Below are 19,581 nucleotides of genomic sequence, written 5' to 3'. Positions count from 1 at the left end.
CAAATAAATGTAAATCATCCAGTTTATGTGAGGTCAATTTTGTGATTTACCACAATGTTGAATGGCTTTCACTCTAAGAAAAGTGTGTAAAAAATACGGCCGGCTCAATGTACTGTGCTAATATTAAGGACTTTTCTGTATTGATTTTTTTCACAGGTGTTTTACCCATTTTTTGAATTACACGTTGCATTGTGTTCGAATGTTGAAGGAAATGTCCGTAACAGAAAAGGAACTGGTAATTTTCTGCCAGGACATCATCTGTTCTTCTTCCTACAGTGTACTAGAGTTGTTTCAGCATAATAAACTAGGACAGGAGAAACTATTTTAACAATCAGCACCACCATAAAGAACATCATCCGCTGCATCGTCTCCATGATCAGTGGTGCCTTTAGAGGGATCTCATCCATTCTCGGATGCTCTTTAGGGGCCGATTCTGTTGGATTCCCTCCAGGATGGCGACTGGCACAGTGAGGCAGATGGCATCTTCTGCCCGCTCTTCATTCAAGCGTCTCCAAGCAGCTGCACAGGTGTGCGTCGTCTGCACACGCAGCTGTCCTACTCCTCTCTCTCCTCTCACATGTGTATCTCCCTCCATCCTTCTCTCTTTCCTCTGCCTTTAATCTTGGCGCTCCTCCCTCAACACTCTGACCTTTGCTTCGCTTTCATTTGTGTTATTTTGGGACGGCGTGTTCCACAAAGGTGAAACGAATAATGTTTTCTACGATGCGACGGGAGTGTGATTAACCACTTCTCTGGAGAACAAAGGGTGACAATACATCAAAGAGCCGTATCCTCTCCATTCTCCCTCTCCTGCCTTCATTTAACCTACAAAGTGTGCACAGGGATCAAAAAGATCAAGAAGACTGATAGAATGATCTTGTTCACTTCATTTCTCGCTCTGGGTATTAGCATACAAAAACACAGATTCCTCACAAAATAGCACACTACTACCATTACTTTAGTACTATATATTATATACGCTACTGTTCAAACTTATGTACTGTACTATTCACTACTGTTTTTGTGAAAGAAATTAATACTTTTATTCAGGAAGGACTCATTACATTTATCAAAAGTGACAGTGAAGACATTTATAATTACAAAAGATTTCTATTTTAAATAAATGCTGTTCTTTTGAACTTTCTATTCATCAAATCCTGAAAAAAAAAGAGTCAGAATTGTGAGTTATAAATTTACAAAGAATTTTAAGATATAAACTTGCAATTGCGATTTATAGTCCAAATTGTGATATAAACGCAATTGTGAGTTATAAAGTCCGAATTGATATATAAGCTTGCAATTGCAAATTATATAGTCCGAATTGTGATATAGTAGCAATTGTGAGTTATAAAGTCTGAATTGTGAGATATAAACTTGAAATTGTGAAGTAGTCCGAATTGTGATATAGTAGCAGTTGCGAGTTATAAAGTCCGAATTACATGATATAAAGTTGCAAGTGCGTTATAAAATCTGAATTGCAAGATATAAACTCGCAATTGCGATTTATAGTCCAAATTGCGAGATATAAATGCAATTGCGAGTTATAAAGTCAGAATTGCGAGATGTAAACTCGAAACTTCAAGAAACGTCAGAATTGTGAATCTATATCTTGCAATTCTGACATTTTTACTCGCAATTTTGAACTTTCTATTCATCAAAGAATCCTGAAAAAAAAATTGTGAGTTATAAAGTTATAAAGAATTATAAGATATTATAAGACTTGCAATTGCAATTTATAGTCCAAATTGTGATATAAACGCAATTGTGAGTTATAAAGTCCGAATTGAGATATAAGCTCGCAATTGCAAATTATATAGTCCAAATTGTGATATAAACGCAATTGTGAGTTATAAAGTCTGAATTGTGAGATATAAACACGCAGTTGCGAGTTATAAAGTCCGAATTACGTGATATAAAGTTGCAAGTGCGTTATAAAATCTGAATTGCAAGATATAAACTCGCAATTGCGATTTATAGTCCAAATTGCGAGATATAAATGCAATTGCGAGTTATAAAGTCAGAATTGCGAGATGTAAACTCGAAACTTCAAGAAACGTCAGAATTGTGAATCTATATCTTGCAATTCTGACATTTTTACTCGCAATTTTGAACTTTCTATTCATCAAAGAATCCTGAAAAAAAAATTTAGTTATAAAGTTATAAAGAATTATAAGATATTATAAGACTTGCAATTGCAATTTATAGTCCAAATTGTGATATAAACGCAATTGTGAGTTATAAAGTCCAAATTGAGATATAAGCTCGCAATTGCAAATTATATAGTCCGAATTGTGATATACAGTAGTAGCAACTGTGAGTTATAAAGTCTGAATTGTGAGATAGAAACTTGAAATTGTGAAGTAGTCCGAATTGTGATATAGTAGCAATTGCGAATTATAAAGTCCAAATTGCGAGATAGAAACACGCAGTTGCGAGTTATAAAGTCCGAATTACGTGATATAAAGTTGCAAGTGCGTTATAAAATCTGAATTGCAAGATATAAACTCGCAATTGCGATTTATAGTCCAAATTGCGAGATATAAATGCAATTGCGAGTTATAAAGTCAGAATTGCGAGATGTAAACTCGAAACTTCAAGAAACGTCAGAATTGTGAATCTATATCTTGCAGTTCTGACATTTTTACTCACAAATGCGAGTTTACATCTCACAATTCTGAGAAAAAATCTGTCTATTCTGATAAAAAGCCGCAATTATATTTTAAATTGTTTTATTCCGTGGTTCCATAATATTAAGCAGCACGACTGTTTTCAACATTGATAATAATGAATGTTTCTTGAGCAGCAAATCAGCATATTAGAATGATTTCTGAAGGATCATGTGACACTGAAGACTGGAGTAATGATGCTGAAAATTCAGCTTTGATCACAGGAATAAATTACATTACTGTTTTACTGTATTTTAAATGAACTAATGCAGCCTTCGTGAACATTAGAGACTTCTTTCAAAAACATTACAAATCATACGGACCCCAAACGGTAGGTCATCCAGATGCATACAGAAATTCACATTAAATACTGTAAACAGTGCACAGAAATAGTATGCATACTTGCTTTCATAAAAGATATAATGGTTAGTATGCCATTTCAGAAGAAATTCACAGATATTGGCCTTTGAGAATTCTTTATGATCTTATTTAAATATCTCTAATGTCACATTTGACGTGTTCACTAGGTACTTTTCTTTGTAAAGCTACTTTGGAACAATCTGAATAGAAAAAGTGTTCCACTTATAAAACCGAATGGAACTGAACTGAATCCCACTCTTGTTTTCCCAAAGATTGTGTTGTGTTGATATTTCTATTGCCATGACAACCTATCTTAAAAGCCCTCTCCATTTACAATTAATGCGGTTTATTTATTTATTGATTAATTCATGCTACCCAGAGGAAACCCGCTGTACTTCTAAAAACCAAAGTGCTTGTCTGTCATCAAAACACAGATCTTACAGTCTCGTGACAGTGAGGAGGTTTCATAAGGCTGACAAAGTTTGATGGATGCAAAATGGAAAGAGGGGTAAATGAAAAAGAGTGTTTTTCTCTTTTTTTCTCTCTTCTCCATGCCTTGACTCCTCCATCTTGTGCTCCATGCATGAACGGGAGGCAGTCTGGAGTGTGAGCGGTGTTTCAATGACTGTTGCCCACAGAGAAGCACTAAAGTGTGCAGCCCTGCCAAGAACCCTCCAACCGATCGCTCATTCACACTTTCAAAAGACCTGGAACCGACCGTAGCCGAGACTGCACAGACTGAAAACACCAGGCCACCCATAGCTAACACATCCCTCGGGATACCTTACAACTCACATTAACCGAGTACCATGGTATCGTCATTCTTTTTTTTATTATGGTAATACCAGTGTATACCATGGTACCATCACTTTTGTAAGGAATATGGTAATATCATGGTTTTATAAATATTTACCATGCCATGTTTTTGATATGATACCAATGTAATACCATGATTTTTATATGCACCATGGTAATACTTTGATTTTTGGGTTATGTGCCTTAAAAAAGTACTGTGGCAGTACCATGGTATCAGACATTAAAGGGTTAGTTCACCCAAAAATGAAAATTCTGTCATTAATTACTCACTCTCATGCCGTTCCACACCCGTAAGACCTTCGTTCATCTTCGGAACACAAATTAAGATATTTTTGATCAAATCTGATGTCTCAGTGAGGCCTGCATTGACAGCAATATAATTAACATTTTCAATGCCCAGAAAGCTACTAAAGACAGATTTAAAACAGTTCATGTGACTACAGTAGTTCAACCTTAATGTTATGAAGCGACGAGAATACTTTTTGTGCGGCAAAAAACAAAAACAAAAACGACTTTATTCAACAATATCTAGTGATGGGCGAAAACACCGCTTCATGAAGCTTTGAAGCTTTACAAATATTTTGTTTTGAATCAGTGGTTCGGAGTGTGTATCAAACTGCCAAAGACTCTGAAAAAAAAGGATATGTAAAGCTTCTATTTTGGATTTTATCAAAAATATCTTAATTTGTGTTCTGAAGATGAATGAAGGTCTTACAGGTGTGAGAATAATTAATGACAGAATTTTCATTTTTGGGTGAACTAACCCTTTAATACTATGGTGCATCTGAAACATTTAGCATGACTTCCACAAATACCATTATACATTTCCGAAATAACATGGCAGTAACATGTTGCATGTCTAAAGTACCATGGTACTTTTTGTAAGTTTGGTACATGGTAATACAATATTTTGGACATGACAGTACCATGATATTCATAGAAGTATCTTGCAGTACCATGTAAATACCATACATGAGTTTCAGTAACATGGTACATGGTTCACTTTTTTTTTTAATAGGAAAACTGTAAAACCATTGTTTTATGAATATTTACCAGATAATATGATGAATTTTTGAAGAAGTAACATGGTATTATCATGTTTTTTTGGTTATGTAACCTACCTTACAAAAAGTTCTGCAGCATTACCATAGCACAGTGAGAGTATCAGAGGGTAAATACCATGCTTTTGGTGCATATTTACATGGTAGGCCTACTTTAATGTCTAAAATACCATGTTACTTTTTTTAAGGGGTTCCATGTCATTTTGACATGCACTGCTATGGTACATTAATAATAAGTAAACATTCAGTATCCTGGTATATATTACAATTACGAATGTTTTAAGGGCATTGAAGCCCCTCAGTCACATTTCAAGACATTAATTCCCATTTACAAAAGCAGCAGGCGCGATACCTTATCACATTCAGAAATGATTCAGATCTAAACGTCTGAAATTACATTAATTCAGAGGCTCTTTCTAAAGCTGTCTTCATGCCCTGAAAAAGTCATTTCCATAATAGCTGTAAAATGAAGTTCTGGCACTAAATCGAGTCTCTCCACCTGCTGAGACTGTCCGTCTGCATTAGCGGCTGACAGCGCTCGAGAGCACAGGACGGAACAAACCCGACAGCTGAAGGTGTGTAAAACATCGAGCTAAAATGTTAAGGCAAACACTCGCTCTCAAATGTCACCGTGGAGATAGGGGAGCTGACGGCAATGCTTTGACTGCATTTCTCACCTCGTCTTGACGCACTAAACGGTCGCGGGCTCAGGTGAAGGCAGTCGCTTTCGTGCAGAGCTCAAATCAGAGAAACAGTTTGGGACATTTCAAAACATGCGACCTGTCAGCCGCTGCTTTGAAGCAAAGGGAAGCTGAAATATTAAGCATGTAAAATGCTCCACGGAAATTGAGGTGTCATGCGCTTGACAGATGGCGCATGCTTTGCACCAACCGTTCCATCTGGCTGAAGTGACACCGTCATATTCAGAGGCTCAGATTTATCATGGAGCGTCTTCAAAGTTCAGCGCTGACGTTCTGAATCGCTCATTCACATGCATCATTAGAGCTGTAGCTGTGTTAGGAGCGATTATGAGGGGTTGTGTGCAATTCCTCAACTTTATCTCGCTTTTTAAATCAAGGTGTCTGTTGGCAACAGTAAACATTTAAATGCTTGAGGAGCCCTATTCTACAGTCTTAAAGGGGACCTATAATGCCCCTTTTAACAAGATGTAATATCTTAATAAAATAATATCAAAGTCTCTGGTGTCCCCAGAATGTGTCTGAAGTTTCAGCTCGAAATACCCCACAGATCATTTATTACAGCTTGTCAAACCGTTTTTGTGTGTCCCTTTAAATGCAGATGAGCTGCTGCTCCCGCCGCTTTCCAGAAGAGGGCGGAGCTTTAACACGCTTCCGTTGCTCAACAACAACAAAGCTGGAGAATCTCACGCAGCCAAAATGAGGATTGTCAGTAACAGTGTTCAGCCTTACATTGTTCAAGTCGAGTCGACACTGATGGAGAGACTCAGGAAGAAGTTACAACTTTTAGAATGAAACTGGACGTTTCTGAATGGTTAGTGGATAAATTTATGTAGTTGCTGTGGAGTTGATTCAACTCATCGTCTAGCATGTGCCGTCATCTAGCATTGAATTGACCCTCGTTTGTGAAGCAGTCCGGCGTAAAATGACGGGGGGCGGGTTTTATGTAAATTTTGGGGTTTGTGATATCACCAAACTGGGAAGAAGCTTGTTGTAGTCCTACCAGACATTTGTTGTAGTCCTTAAAAGCGATTTCTGTAAAAGAAAACATCTGCCTTTGCATTGAACTTTGAGCATCATAACTTTGCAGATGTTTATGCTCAAATAGCAACATTACACACTAACTAAAGTTAAAAAAGTGAAAACATAATCAAGGACCCCTTTAACATTAGTTATTTGTTAACATGAACTGACAATGAAAAATACTTCTAAAGCAGTTATTAATCTTAGCTGATATTAATTTCAGCATTGCCATTATTAAAATCATCATTAAGAAAGATTAATAAAAACTAACAAATGTATTCCTCATTGTTAGTTAATGCATTAACTAATGTTAATTATTGGACCTTATTGTAATGTAAAGTTTACCTACTACTCTTTTTTTGCATATCAGGGTAAACATTTTAGGGCATTTAATGACCCCTGAAATGATGCAATTTATAAAATTATCCAGTGCAACTAAATGCAAAACATGCACTAATATATTCTCTTTTCATGGTCAAGATGAGCTGATCCTTTGGGCCATTCATTAGTTTTGTCAGATTCACCCGACCAATGTGATCAGTCAGGGCTGATTAACACTGCTTGATAATTTCATTAACACTCCGAGGCAACAGATGCTCGGCTGTGAAACTCTTGTGTCAGGATGTTTACACTAAACTGTTTCCTCACGTTTTTATCAGGAAACATTAAAGAGGGCCTTAATTTCACATCAAGTCTTTTTTCATTTGACAGCCTCTTCTCTTTCTCAAATATTTTCTTGTGCAATATTTGACCTTTTTATTTAGGCCGAGTGTTACACTGCCTACCTGACAAGTGAGTGTAATGGTTAAAAGCTCAGTGCTGTTAACCAATAGGTTGATGGGATCCCCGCAAGAAGAAAAGCATCCACATTTTGCCCTTCAGCAAAACACAGATTGCTCCAGGGGGATTGAACCTGAAACAAACCTAGCAGCGTTTGCCCGTTGTTGGTTAAACACTAACGTGAATGATAAAGTTAACACTGTTTCTGGCAGCTAATATCACAGCTGAGGTCAATAGGGAATTGTAACACTGGTTATGAAATGTGAATTGTATGACTGAATTTAAACAAAAGAAAATACTGTATATACATGCAGGTACAGTATATACTAGAGCTGCACGATTAATTGTAAAAAGATCCCGATCTCGATTCAAACATCCACACGATCTTATTCCTAAATGACAACAATTTGGCTGTCTAATAAACCTTTGACAAAATCATAACACAACATTCAAATCTGTGTTTGTTCTGCCAGCCGCTGATTCGAGGAGAGAGCTAGTTGTCATGTATAGGTATGAAAAAGCAAAAGCAGTTTTTTCAACCATACGGTATTGTTATTTCTGTCTTGCAATAATTCAAATTATCACAAAAGCACTGGGGTAAAAGTTTATAGTTCAGATATAAACACTAATGTCTACAGTAGCGATCAAAATATAGCAGATCCCCTTTTGAAAGTAACTTGGTGCTTCAAATAACAATTTTACCGATTACATTGTTACGACAAGTAACTGTAAAAAACGTATTTGTCATTGAATCATTCATTCAAGAGATATGTTCAAAAACACGGATTCATCCAGTAATAAAACAAGTGAAGTATTAATAAGTGAGTCACTGAATCATTCATTCAAGGGATTCATTAAAAAATGCTTATTCATCCAGTAATGAAACAAATGAAGTATTTGAGTGAGTAACTGAATCATTCATTCAAGAGATTCATTCAATAACGCTGATTCATCCAGTAATTAAACAAGTGAAGTATTTATAAGTCATTGAATCATTCATTCAAGAGATTCATTCAAAAAACGCTGATTCATCCAGTAATTAAACAAGTGAAGTATTTATAAGTCATTGAATCATTCATTCAAGAGATTCATTCAAAAAACGCTGATTCATCCATTAATTAAACAAGTGAAGTATTTGTAAGTCATTGAATCATTCATTCAAGAGATTCATTCAAAACGCTTATTCATCCAGTAATTAAACAAGTGAAGTATTTATAAGTCATTGAATCATTCATTCAAGAGATTCATTCAAAAAACGCTGATTCATCCATTAATTAAACAAGTGAAGTATTTATAAGTCATTGAATCATTCATTCAAGAGATTCATTCAAAAACGCTGATTCATCCATTAATGAAACAAATGAAGTATTTATGAGTGAGTCATTGAATCATTCATTCAAGATATTCATTCAAAAAACGCTGATTCATCCAGTAATTAAACAAGTGAAGTATTTATGAGTGAGTCATTGAATCATTCATTCAAGAGATCCATTCAAAAACGCTGATTCATCCAGTAATTAAACAAGTGAAGTATTTATAAGTCATTGAATCATTCATTCAAGAGATTCATTCAAAACGCTTATTCATCCAGTAATTAAACAAGTGAAGTATTTATATGTCATTGAATCATTCATTCAAGAGATTCATTCAAAAACGCTGATTCATCCATTAATGAAACAAGTGAAGTATTTATGAGTGAGTCATTGAATCATTCATTCAAGAGATTCATTCAAAAACGCTGATTCATCCATTAATTAAACAAGTGAAGTATTTATAAGTCATTGAATCATTCATTCAAGAGATTCATTCAAAACGCTTATTCATCCAGTAATTAAACAAGTGAAGTATTTATGTCATTGAATCATTCATTCAAGAGATTCATTCAAAAATGCTGATTCATCCAGTAATGAAACAAGTGAAGTATTTATGAGTGAGTCATTGAATCATTCATTCAAGAGATTCATTCAAAAAACGCTGATTCATCCATTAATGAAACAAATGAAGTATTTATGAGTGAGTCATTGAATCATTCATTCAAGATATTCATTCAAAAACGCTGATTCATCCAGTAATGAAACAAGTGAAGTATTTATGAGTGAGTCATTGAACCATTCATTCAAGCCCATTTTTTTTAAAGAATTCATTCAGATTAATTAAACATTTTTAAATAGGCTGAAGCTATTAATATTTTGTCAGAACCTCTTGTAAATGATGTCATTTTATTTAGTTGCCTGTTCAGAATCGTAGGAGAATGTTGTTCTCTGTTTGAAACAAAAAACTTATGATTCTCAATTTATCCATATTTGTACCTGAATATATGCAAGGTTGATTTCTAATAGGCTGTTACTATTAGGGAAAGTGTAAAAAATGCTTCAACTGGCCTCCTGTCTCATTGGATAAAAAAAAAAGATCTCCTAAAATGACTACTTACAATCTTTAGGCTATCTACCACTCTTCTACCTTTGCTCTTTTTCCTCAAAGCAACACATCGTGTCTGTTTAGTGATGTAGGACACCGCTGCTCAGAGAAAACTCGAGAAAGTCTCACCAATTCCCAGTGACTAAAAGAATCCTCTATATGTGAACAATGAGTAGCTGCTGAGTCGGGCTCCAGGCGCCGAAGAGAAGCTGTCAGTCGCCCTCCCGTCAGCAAACCTCCAGGGCATCAGATGCAAACCTCTCGTTCGGAGGAAACTACAGCGGAAAGCACTTTCCAAGATCCACAGTATATGCATGGTATAGAGCTACAGGATAGCAGATATTACGCAAGCTGCCCTACTGTCAGAGCTTATAGTGATCTTGCATAAAACACCATACACTGATGTAGACAGAAATCTTAAGAGCTTTTGCTATTTTTAACGCACCACATGCTTAACCGAAATAATACCATAATGCCATCCAACAAATTATGCTTGAGATATTAACTTACACTCATATTTACCGAACATGCCAGCGTTCAACGGATCTACATCAGCGTATGTTTTCATATCAGATTAGGGTTAGACAATATTAGCAAAACAAACACCTTAAAAGGGATTCAGAACCAGACAGAAGCCCACATATCCTGAATCAACAAACCCACTCAGGTACAATCAAATGAGTCATTCTATGAAACAAGTGCTTTTTGCAATTCCAAAAGGGATTTTTAATATATATATATATATATATATATATATATATATATATATATATATATATATATATATATATTTGTTTCAATAATTTTGTAATTTTTAACCATAATTTTATAAATTTAAAAAGTAGTATTTTTTTATTATTATTATTTAAATTATTCAATTATATTTGTAATACACATTAATTAAATTAAAAATGTATAAATAATATGTAAATAACATTTTAAACATTGTACAAGACAAATAAACTGTTAATTAATTGTATTGTGCCACCTTGAGCCAAATCAAATTATTAATTTAAAATATTAATTACATTTTTCCCACCGGTAGTTACGCCACTGGCTGATATTTATACAAATATTCACTTTTCATGGTAATGAGGTCTGATAAACAGAAAAAAAACAAAACAATATAAAACGATGAAAGAAAAAGTACAATTATCCATAGTAAAAGTAATACCTATGTTAATGAGTCAAAAGGCACCTGTTTTGTAGAATGACCCATTGCTCAGGTTTCCCACTCCATAAATACACACACCACAGGACACTGCCAAAGACAAACACACACACATTTGAGCCTGTAGTCCTCTGGGAGAACATCTCACACACTTGTTTTAGTTCCTATCAGACATTTCCTGCAGGACATTTCTTGCCCTTTCTATTCTGATTTGGCTTTGTGTATCAGAAACTAGAGAGAGCTGTGGAGAAAGACGGGAAGTGATGTGATGGGAAGAGAAGGACAAATTCCAGATGAGTGAGTTTCAGAAGGTGCCGAACAGACAGTCTGTCACCTAGAGAGTTCTGGCCCTGTGAAAATAACACTGACAGCACCGCCAGAATAGTCGATCTGACTTTTGGGAGAGCTACTGTGAATTTGCTTAAAAATTTTGCAGGCGATAAAAGTTCTGTGGTTTTCACAGATCGGTTAGGGGGTAGCAAGCATTACAGTTAAAGGATTAGTTCACTTCAGAATTAAAATTTCCTGATAATTTACTTGTCATCCAAGATGTTTATGTCTTTCTTGCTTTAGTCGAAAAGAAATTAAGGTTTTTAAGGAAAACATTCCAGGATTTTTCTCTATATAATGGACTTCAACGGTTACCAATGGGTGGAAGGTCCAAACTGCAGTTTCAGTGCAGCTTCAAAATGCTCTACACAATCCTAGCTGAGGAATAAGGGTCTTATCTAGCAAAACAATTGGTCATTTTCTTAAAAAAAACAAATATATATATATACTTTAACCACAAATGCTCGTCTTGCACTGATCTGCAATGCGCCACGCATTACGTAATCACTTTGGAAAAGTCACACATGACGTTAGGCGGAAGTACAGCGGTAGGGCGAAAAACTTTTTTAGAAAATGACCAATCGTTTCACTAGATAAGACCCTTATTCCTCGGCTGGGATCGTGTAAAGTCCTTTGAAGCTGCACTGAAACTGCAATTTGGACCTTCAACCCGTTGGTAACTGTTGAAGTCCACTATATGGAGAAAAATCCTGAAATGTTTTCCTCAAAAACCTTAAAGGTGCCCTAGAACCAGTTTTTACAAGATGTAATATAAGGTGTCCCCTGAATGTGTCTGTGAAGTTTCAGCTCAAAATACCCCATACATTTTTTTAAATTAATTTTTTTAACTGCCTATTTTGGGGCATCATTAACTATGCACTGATTCAGGCTGCGTCCCCTTTAAATCGCGTGCTCCCTGCCCCCCGAGCTCTCGACTCTAATACAGTGCATCTACAAAGTTCACACACCTAATATAACCCTCAAATGGATCTTTACAAGATGTTTGTCATGCATACTGCATGCATGCGCCGGATCAAGTGAGTATAGTATTTATTTGGATGTTTACATTTGATTCTGAATGAGTTTGAGGCTGTGCTTCGTGGCTAAAGCTAACATTACACACTGTTGGAGAGATTTATAAGGACTGAAGTTGTGTTTATGAATTATACAGACCGAAAGTGTTTAAAAATGAAAATAGCAACGGCTCTCTTGTCTCCGTGAATACAGTAATAAACGATGGTAACTTTAACCACATTTAACAGTACATTAGCAACATGCTAACGAAACATTTATAAAGACAATTTACAAATATCACTAAAAATATCATGTAATCATGTCAGTTATTATCGCTCCATCTGCCATTTTTCGCTATTGTCCTTGCTTGCTTACCTAGTCTGATGATTCAGCTGTGCACAGATCCAGACGTTAATACTGGCTGCCCTTGTCTAATGCCTTGAACATGGGCTGGCATATGCAAATATTGGGGGCGTACAAATTAATGATCCTGACTGTTACATAACAGTCGGTGTTACAGTATGTTGAGATTCGCCTGTTTTTCTGAGGTCTTTTAAACAAATGAGATTTATATAAGAAGGAGGAAACAATGGTGTTTGAGACTCACTGTATGTTATTTCCATGTACTGAACTCTTGTTATTCAACTATGCCAAGGTAAATTCAATTTTTGATTCTAGGGAACCTTTAATTTCTTTTTGACTGAAGAAAGAAAGATATCTTGGATGACATGGGGGTGAGTAAATTATCAGGAAATTTTAATTCTGAAGTGAACTAATCCTCTAAAGGGATAATTCACTCAAAAATGAGTAATCTCACTCATTTACTCACTCCTAAGCCATTCCAAGTCTGTATGACTTACTTTCTTCATGGAAGCGGAGCATATGGACTACTTTTATGTTGCTTTTGAAGCATGAAAGCTCCTTGTTCATTGTAATTGCATGGAAGAGAGCGACCAGAGCAATTCCAATACGGATAAAAGAACATTATAGACAATGATGGAGAGTAAAGACTGACCTGAGTGAATTATTTCTTTAAAATAAAATTATTTCGATTCATTTGAGGTATTTGAGTCAAGCGGTAAAGAATACTCTTTGTATCTCATGTGTTTCGTAGCATGGAAGAGCTCCAACTATCATATCGCCAGCAGTAACTAAAGACAGCTAGAGTGTAACTAAGATCTCGTTCCCTTCAACAGTACAGTGTGCCAAAACAATGAGAACTTTATTATTATGGGACCTGATCCAAAGTGAACACGAGGGATATGATAACCCTTCTAGTTAAAGGAACGTGCTGGGTTCAGTACAAATTTAAGTTCTATAATAAGTAATTAATGATTTCTAGACAATCATTCTGAATGCTCTTATGCTGTGTTCAACTCAACTAAATTTGAAATGTGCAACAGAAGCCACTTCAACTTGGAAACTGCATGTGGAAATCTAGAATTGAAATAACTGTATGCATGGCATTTTATTTCCTTTTTCATGCTATTTTGAGCAGACAACAGAGTACTGGATTGAAAGTTGGCAATTAGAAATATTTCCACATTCAGGATTGAATTGAATACAACATCACAATGAAAGTCTATGGGGCAAGGCACTGGAAAAAAATACATAAAATATATCCACAAGACTTAACTATTAAATGCATTAAAGTATTAGTTCACCCAAAAATGAAAATAATTCATTAATTACCCTTATGTTGTTCCAAACCCGTAAGATTTTCATTCATCTTCTGAACACAAATGAAGATCTTTTTGATGAAATCTGAGAGCTTTCTGTCCCTCCGCAGACAGCTACGCAACTACCACTTTGACGCTTCAAAAAGTTCATAAAGAGATCGTAAAACTTATCCATATGAATTGAACGGACTTGATCGCTCTACATGATGAACAGGTTGAATTTAGTCTTTTATTCAAATAAACACTGATCAACATACATCAGTTTTGGTAAATGGAAGCTCAAGCATGTTCTCATGATGAGAACCAGTGAGGCTCATTCTTGTGTTACGCAGCACCTTTGAGTTTCCAAGAGGTTTCTCGCACATCAAACAGGTTCGGTCGAGCTTCTGTTTACAGCTCAACATAAATGTTTACATGCATGTGAAAAGAAGCCTAAATTCAATCTGTTGATCATATAAAGCGATCGAGTCTCAGAAAATTTTGACTAAACAGCTCAATTTATATGGATTAGTTTTACAATCTCTTTTTGAAGCATCAAAGTGTCAGTTGCATAGCTGTCAATGTAGGGACAGAAATCTCTCAGATTTGATTAAAAATATCTTCATTTGTGTTCCGAAGATGAACTAAAGTCTTACGGGTTTGGAACAACATGAGGGTGAGTAAAATTTCATTTTTGTGTTAACTAACCCTTTAACGCTTACCATTCACCCCTGTGCAAAGTTATATCCAATATTTCAGCTCTAGTAATGGCCATGTAAAGCTGGTCAAACTGTATTCCTTAATATGTTTAAGGAATGCAAACTACCTGCAGAGAACTGTTTGTAGTAAACCACACTCGCATTATGTCGAACTCGGCAAACGTACTCACAGTGATTACGTCATAATCGGTAGCTAGTAGTTTTTTAAATTACCACTAATAATAATAAAACAAACACCAGTTTGTAGTAATACAGTATAAAACATTTCTTAACATATTACTGAAGTAATAATTTTTAAAGCAATGCAAACATATTTAACACGCACATTTTACTTGATTGTAATAGCCTACATTTATGTTTATATGAAAACAATATATACATAGGCCATAGTAGTAGCCTATATTGTTTTCTTGTTGGTTAGTGTAAGAGAAATGCTGTTCCTTCAACAGAGCTGGAGCTGGAACATGAATCTACATTGGACTAAAACAACCCAAACGCACAGTGGGGTCTTTTCCTCCTCATTTCTGAAGATCACCGCACATCACTGAAGGAAAATAAACGCATAATATTTTACAAGAGGACAGAACTGTGTTATGGAGCCACATGCACTCGCGCATGTCCCGATTAAAGATGAGTTGCCCACGCGCTTGGAACTGAGCTAAATTTACACAGCAAGTGATTAAAGAGCTGCTCGGGGAAGGAAAAACGCGGGTGGATGAACCAACACAGTCATTTGACTTCTTGTTCACGCATCTGCATGAATAATGCAACAGCATTGCATTTATTACAGCAGGTCAGGGAGGGCGAGTGCTCCTGTTTTGGGGAGGTGACACTTACTGAAATCAAACTGCTCGTTTCTGATGCAAGAACACATGGTTTACAAAAGAAATCATTTATTTCGACCGCAATCCTGCACACACAAACTCATAACAGCTTGTAAATGAAGCATGCTTATGAATGGACACGCACACAATAGCTAACAACAAACAAATGCGTTTTCATTTCATTGCAGTTAAAGCGCAAGTCCAATCTAATCTTGAGTGTGATTTACAATGTTAAGCGCGATGTCTGTGCGCATGTGATACATTAAACGACATTCATGTGGAATCCCGCAGCGTTTCTTTGTCCACGCGCGTTATTATGCACCAGATCCACACATAAGCATGTTTCTGCTCCACTTTTGGCTTGAAAACAATTCAGGCAGCGCATGCACGATCCAAACTGATCAAAACCGGCATGTTGGTCTCATATATGATCTTATCCGCAAACCTTACACGTCGCATCGGGATGACTAAACTTGAGTCTTTTATTAAACAGGCAGTGCGTAATTGCAATAAAAGTGAGGTGATCGTGGTGTTAAAGTTTCCAGTGGGGGTTTATGTCAGTCCATCAAACACACAAGGGCATCTGCATGAATCAGTGCAGTAATCAACATTACCTTGGGTTGTGATCTCTCCCCATAGGACTCCCATCCAAACCATCAAGCCAAGCAGCAGAGCATCACTTTGAACTCCCAGCATGTTAAGACACAGTCCAAAGGGGGTCCAGTTCAGAATAATCACAGATGTGGCGTTGAAGTCCACAGTAGAGCCGCTTAGTGTCAGAGACGTGGAGTTGAACTCACAGGCGGCGTGTTTGCGTGAGCTCCTGTGTGTTCACAGCTCTGTGATGTCGGTTTGGTCTCTGTCTCCAGCTCTCTTCATCTCTCCTCTGCTGAACTCCGCAGTGTGTCTTCTCCTTCGCTCACCCCTCCTCTCTCTCTCTCTCTCTCTCTCTCCCTCTCTGCCTTCTGGTTTGTGTGTGTAAAAGTTGCTGATGCTGTGAGGGGAAAATGCTTCTACAGTTTCCAATCTGAGTTCAGGGAAATAATGAATGCTTATTTGCTGATTGATAGATAGATAGATAGATAGATAGATAGATAGATAGATAGATAGATAGATAGATAGATAGATAGATAGATAGATAGATAGATAGATAGATTTCTGAGTGAAAACAGTTTCAAAGTAAATCTACACCAAGGTTTTTTCAGTGTATGTATGTCTCTATAAGATCTGCTTCATCCTCTCCATCTCCATCTTAAAGCGCAGATGCATCTGTGGAGTCAAGTCACCTTTATTAATATAGTTCTTTATACAAGATTGTTTTAAAGCAGCTTCACAGTAATAAACAGGAGTTAACATAATCAATGCAGACTTCACAAAAGTGTCATTATTCAGTTTAGTGTTGATTCAGTTTTATGAGCAGCTTTACAGAAGACAATAGTGTCGTTATTTAGCTCAAATCAGTTCATTGTTGATTCAGTTCAGTTTAAAGGATTAGTGCACTTTAGAATTAAAATTTTCTGATAATTTACTCACCCCCATCATGTCATTCAAGATGTTTATGTCTTTCTTTCTTCAGACGAAAAGAAATTAAGGTTTTGGGGTTTTTTTCCAGGATTTTTTTTTTCCATATAGTGGACTTTAACGACAACCAATGGGTTGAAGGTTCAAATGTCAGTTTCAGTGCAGCTTCAAAGAGCTCTGCATGATCCCCGACGAGGAATGAGGGTCTTATCTAGTGAAAACATTGATCATTTTCTAAAAAAAATTATAATTTATATACTTTTTAACCACAAATGCTCATCTTTCACTACCATGCATTATGTAATCACGTTGGAAAGGTCATGCGTGACATGGGCAGAAGTGGGTTTTTTTACAAAGCGAACATGCAAAGACGATTTTGAAGTTGGAGAAGAAAACGAGATGGAGTTTTTCGCCCTACCGCGGTACTTCCGACTACATCACATGTGACCTGTCCAACGTGATTACGTAATGCGTGGTGCATCGCAGAGCAATGCAAGCATTTATGGTTAAAAGTATATATATATATTTTTTTTTTAGAAAATGACCGATCGTTTTGCTAGATAAGACCCTTATTAATAACGGTCTTGTCTAGAAAGGGGTTTGAGTTATTAATAATCAGTATCAAACCTGATGAAATATATTCAATGTTACCTGTGTTATATTTCATACCTGTGTTATACAACATTGTGAACTTTTATAAAGATAGGAATTGCACAATAGCAAAGCAGATACATTTGACCATTATTAAATGCATTATTATGCAAAAAAAAACCAAAAAAAAAACATAAGCATAATTTTCTACATGAAAGACCCGTGTGTAACTATGCAAATTTTATGATGTGGTAGCATGTCCAAGAATTTGCATACTGTTCATGCTACACACTTTTTCTTCTCAAAAAGAGTACATACGTTTAGGGCATTGTATAAGGGATGCAGCACATTTCTGAGAATTGGGTGACAACTAACCCAAGTCTCCATTTTACCATAAAGGCAATCTAAAACTCCCAGCGGAGAGGTTGGGCTCTACTTACATTACCAAATGTGCTTCCCAAATCAATCCATGGCGAAGCCCATATGATATCATGCATGACTTCACCGGTCAAGGGAATTCATAGTCCAGTAACAGCATTGGCCTTTATCCCACATCTCTCATCTCTGGCTAAAAAGGCTCCTGGCCTGCACTAAGAAATGAGACAGACCTCAAGTTTGAGGTGCTGTGACTCTGTTTCAAACAGATATGCCCGGATATGTGAGAAGAGCTGGACAGAAACCACATAAAGACCTCCGGCCCGCATTGAGATAGCGATGCTTTGATGCGCTCAATCCAGCGGCCTGAGAAGAAAGTCATCTCTCTGAGAGCATCGTTTTCAAACGCTTGTTAGCTGGATCAAGCTGCTTTGTGATAATTTCTGTTAATTACTTCTCAGTGAGTGTTCCAGAAGAGAAAAATAGCACATTCATCAGGAGAAATGAATTTAAAGGGACAGTTCACTCAAAAATAAAACTTCTGTCATCATTTAGTCAACGTCAAATTATTTCAAACCTGTATGATTTTCAACAACAAAATCTTCAAAATGATTTTTTTTCCTATACAATTAAAGTCAATGGAGTCCAATGTTGTTTGGAAATAATAAAAAAGGAATAAACAGTCTGGATGTCTAAACCTTTTCATCTACGATCAACTGACTTGCTTTAAAGGGATAGTTCTTAACCCAATTAATAAGGAGACAACACAAGCGGTCATGTAATCACATGCGCATGTGTGATTTGTGACAGGAAAGTGCCCTTATTCAGCAGATTTAAGCACATCGAGTGTTTCACGGTAGGGGAGGAGAAATATATATCGCAAACGCCGCCTTTTTCTTGACCCAAGAAAAATAATAAATGTGTTTTCATCTCATGCAGCCAAAGGACAAATGATTCTGAGAATGAGTCTGTGCAAGTTTCCTGCTGAAAGAAACTTGTACAGGTTTGGAACAACTTGAGGGTGAGTAAGTGATGACATAATTTTCATTTTTGGGTGAACTATCCCTTAAAGGCTTTTAAGATCACAACACAGTGTTGGCAATGCCACTCACCCTCACAGACTAATGATGCATGACACATGGCACGTATGGCTCATTGCCCAGCACTGAAACCGCTGTGTTTGCCGTAGTTAAAAGTCAGCTGCTGAATATAATGATGCTGTTTACCTTAAAACAACAACAACAACAAAAAACAGGTAAAGTGAAACTACTTGTTTTTAGCAATGCAACTACACATTTGCTGGATTTTGCACCAGAACTTTTTGCATCAAAATAAATAACATGTATTTGTTTCAGGGTTTTTTTTTTAGAGCTACAGCTAAACCGACAACATTTACATTGCATTAATGCATCTGACACTCATCCAAAGCGATGTACATGGCTTTCAAAATATACATTTTTTATCATTTCATGCATTCCCTGACAACCAAACTCATGACCTTGGTGTTGCTATTGCCATGCTCTTCTGCCTGAGCTACAGAGATGAAGAAAATCCAA

General features: G+C 36.3%; 1 protein-coding gene across 3 annotated transcripts in view; it reads right to left on the bottom strand.

Moving 5' to 3' along the window:
* The window catches only part of LOC125262385 (seizure 6-like protein), a 63,213-nt gene that overhangs the window by 38,318 nt on the left and 5,314 nt on the right, over positions 1-19,581 (bottom strand). The window contains exon 1 of one of the 3 annotated variants that reach the window (XM_048181129.1): positions 16,153-16,492. The exons of the other annotated variants lie outside the window; for them this stretch is intronic. Coding sequence (XP_048037086.1) covers positions 16,153-16,234 — 82 coding nt within the window. The 5' untranslated portion in view covers positions 16,235-16,492. Of the gene's footprint in view, positions 1-16,152; positions 16,493-19,581 lie in introns of those variants that run through there. 3 annotated transcript variants of the gene reach the window in all.

Source organism: Megalobrama amblycephala, linkage group LG2 (genome assembly GCF_018812025.1).
Source record: "Megalobrama amblycephala isolate DHTTF-2021 linkage group LG2, ASM1881202v1, whole genome shotgun sequence".
NCBI classification, from domain to species: Eukaryota; Metazoa; Chordata; class Actinopteri; order Cypriniformes; family Xenocyprididae; genus Megalobrama; species Megalobrama amblycephala.
Note: the sequence above shows the minus strand (reverse complement) of the source record. Positions and strands in the feature narration are given on the sequence as shown.